Genomic DNA, 3,064 nt, shown 5'->3' on the forward strand with positions numbered 1-3,064 from the left:
CTGGCAAAGCATCATGGGATTTATTGTCACAACGGCCTGCTTTTGCCATAGGCTGCAGCAACCTGACAGCGGAGAGGAATAACATAGATGGTGCGGAGTTACGTGACCAATGGGGAGCAGAAAGTAAAGATCAACTGTCCGAACGGTCAGTTAACTGAGTTAATTATAAAATCAACCATATAGTCCCCACTCTATGTAGTGATGGAGGGGTTTAGGGGTTAGGGCGGATGTTCAGACACAGCCTTCAATATTGAAAACTGTTTTATTTTGGACCCATGAAGAGAGAACTGAGCAGAGCGTCTGATGTCCAGCAGAGGGACGGTTCTGTCCTACCTATGCAGTCCTGGTTGTCCACATAGTGAACCTCGTTGACGCCCAGACCCTCCTTCTGGTACAGCTCTTGCTCCTGCAAAGAGAGAAACATCAGTAGGAGGTTCTGATGAGGATGGGGGGTGGTTCTGGAGGACCTGAAGGTCTTGGCGTCACACCAGCAAGCGGAACCAGAACCAACCACTGGCTGCTGAGGTAACGACCTCGCTGTCATCTTGGGTTTCAAATAGAAACTTTACCATGACAACCATCTGACTGAGGTTATACCTCTGGGCCAGGGTGGTCAGAAAATGTAAGTTTCTCTTATTTCATGTATTGATTTATGCCATTTACTCACTATAAAAGTTTTCACTCAGATTCTCATAACAAACCAGATTCTCATTGTTTGTTTATTCATAACATTTTACTGTTTAACCAAAGTGATTACCGAGCAATAAGGGCCGAATGATGAACTGTTCTCTCTTTGCAAAGATAAAAATAAAGTGTCGATGGAGTGAAATCCATCAATCTCTGTTTATTTAACTGGAGTAAATAGTTGAGACCCAGACCGATGGTCGTGGTCCGTTCTGTAACCATGGCTACAGAGGCGGCTCACCTCCTTCAGGATCCGCTCGTTGAAGAACTGCTGCAGCTTCTCGTTGCAGTAGTTGATGCAGAACTGCTCGAAGCTGTTGTGTTCAAAGTATTCTGTAAAACAGAGGCAGCAGGAGGTGAGCAGAACCACAGAACTTCAAACGGCGGCTCTACCTAATGACGGGACTCACCGAAGCCGGCGATGTCCAGAACGCCGATGAAGTTGGCCGAGGAGTCGAAGGGGAAGCACTGGTTGACCCGCGTCACCACGTGGTCAAACAGGCGGCTGTAGGTGGCCTTGGCCAGCGCGTCCCGGGCGTTGTTGGCCTGCTCCACCTTCAGCGGCACCCTGGGGAGGGAAAGACTGTCAGAACCTCGGCCCACGCCTCAGACCCACTGCGTGGTCTACTGGTACCGTCTGACCCAGAACAGAGGAGGCCGATTCAGGAAGTGGCGGCCTAGTGGTTAGGGCATAGAGCTTGGGATACAGAGGTCTTGCTCAGAGACACTCTGGGTCCCTGAGCAAGACCGTTTACCCCACACTGCTCCCTCAGCGCCGCACAATGGCAGCCCACTGCTCACCAAGGGGAGGGGTTAAATGCAGAGAGGGAATTTCGTTGCTTTGTACTTGTGACAGTGGAATGATAATGGCAAAAAAAGCTTTATTGTCAATATAAGAGTTGACCTCTGACCCTGGTTCTGACCTATGACCCTTCAGACCGGCCATGTTGGGTCAGATTATTAAAAGAACATGTTTCAAAAGAGGATTCAAATTGTCAATCAAGAAAAAAAGATTTCAGAAAAATGTATAATTTCTATCCCAAGTTCAGACATTTTTAAATTTGATCATTTTTAAGATTTCATTTTACATTTATTTTGGAAAAAATTCAGTTTTTAAATATTTTATTTTTTGTTTTTTTTTAAACAACTATTTTTCATTTGTATTTCTGCAGTTTTTTTGTGGGGATCTGAGGACTGATTTTTTTATGAAGGTTCTTGTTTCATAAATCCTGTTTTCTCGCTCTGGTCTGAGCGCAGACCAATCAGAACGCTGCGCCCGTTTCTGTTTGTTATCCCAGAGGGGAGGAGCGCAAGATCTGTAAAACAGGATTTAAAATGTAAACAAAAAAACATAAAATTAAAAAATTGGTTAAAAATTGAATTAAATTACTCTTTTTTTCCATTTTATAAAATATGCTTGCTTCAAATATCCTTTTATAAAAGCTGTTCTTTGTTCTCACCAACATGGATCCATTTTTCCTCAGTGAATTTAGCCCTGCAGCCTGTCTGGGCTGCGTTTCTAAGATCCTCTTTATCATACATAACCTCCTGCAGGAGGAGCAAAATGATCTTTATCCTTTCTGGTTGCTCCAAGATGGCCGCCCAACCCTGACTGATGAGGTTCTGATGATGACCTTCACAGGAGGTCTTGGCTGAAGCCCCTAACCCTCTATGCTGATCAGAGCAGCTATAGGGAAGAGAAACCTTCAGTGTCTCAGAGGTGAGCAGAGCTTCTTACTTGATGGCCGTGCCTTTGGCGCCCCCTGCTGTCAGCATGACCCTGGTGGTGAGGCTGACTCTCAGGTCTTCCTCCGCCAGGCCCAGCAGCTCAGCGCAGTATTCCAGCGCCTGACCCGATTGGTTCTTGATGTTGCAGCCGCCTGCGAGACGAGGAGAAGGACAAAAACATCAGGGCGGCACAAAACATCGACCTTTTGACCTTTGGGATGTAGAGTGTCTGTTTTCCATTACAGCTGCAGTTCTGCTCGCTTTCTGAAACCATCAGTGATCAATTAAGTCGTTCTCTTACTTCTGATTGTAAACCTTGATTATTCTGAAGCTCCGTTGGTTTTCAAACCGTTTTTACTGGATTTATGAGACCAGACCACCGTCGTTTCTAATTCTTGTTTCCTCGTGAAACGTCATCATCCTCAGCCCTAGAACTGTTCCAATTCACAAGAACAGCAGACCGAGAACGGACAAAGTCCCCAGATGTTGTTCTTGCCCCTCCCTCTTTACCCAGCATGCATCAGACCAGACTTGTCCATTCTCCAGACAGACAGCTTTCCCAGCATGCAGTGTGGCAGCAGCAGCTTCCAGGCTAGCGCTCACAGAACTTAGTATCAAGTTAAAAGTTCACTTTTCTGTTGCTCAATAAAAG

At 45.8% G+C, this 3,064-nt stretch overlaps 1 protein-coding gene across 8 annotated transcripts in view; it reads right to left on the reverse strand.

The window, feature by feature from the left end:
* LOC107101489 (unconventional myosin-VI-like) overlaps positions 1-3,064 on the reverse strand; it is a 76,546-nt gene that overhangs the window by 32,567 nt on the left and 40,915 nt on the right. For all 8 annotated transcript variants that reach the window (XM_015400439.1, XM_015400438.1, XM_015400437.1 and 5 more), the window contains exons 12-15: positions 2,423-2,564; positions 1,095-1,252; positions 926-1,017; positions 334-406 (exon numbers count right to left, since the gene is read on the reverse strand). In XM_015400439.1, coding sequence (XP_015255925.1) covers positions 334-406; positions 926-1,017; positions 1,095-1,252; positions 2,423-2,564 — 465 coding nt within the window. The remainder of the gene's footprint in view (positions 1-333; positions 407-925; positions 1,018-1,094; positions 1,253-2,422; positions 2,565-3,064) is intronic.

Source organism: Cyprinodon variegatus, unplaced genomic scaffold, assembly GCF_000732505.1.
Source record: "Cyprinodon variegatus isolate N-32 unplaced genomic scaffold, C_variegatus-1.0 Scaffold1103, whole genome shotgun sequence".
NCBI lineage: Eukaryota > Metazoa > Chordata > Actinopteri > Cyprinodontiformes > Cyprinodontidae > Cyprinodon > Cyprinodon variegatus.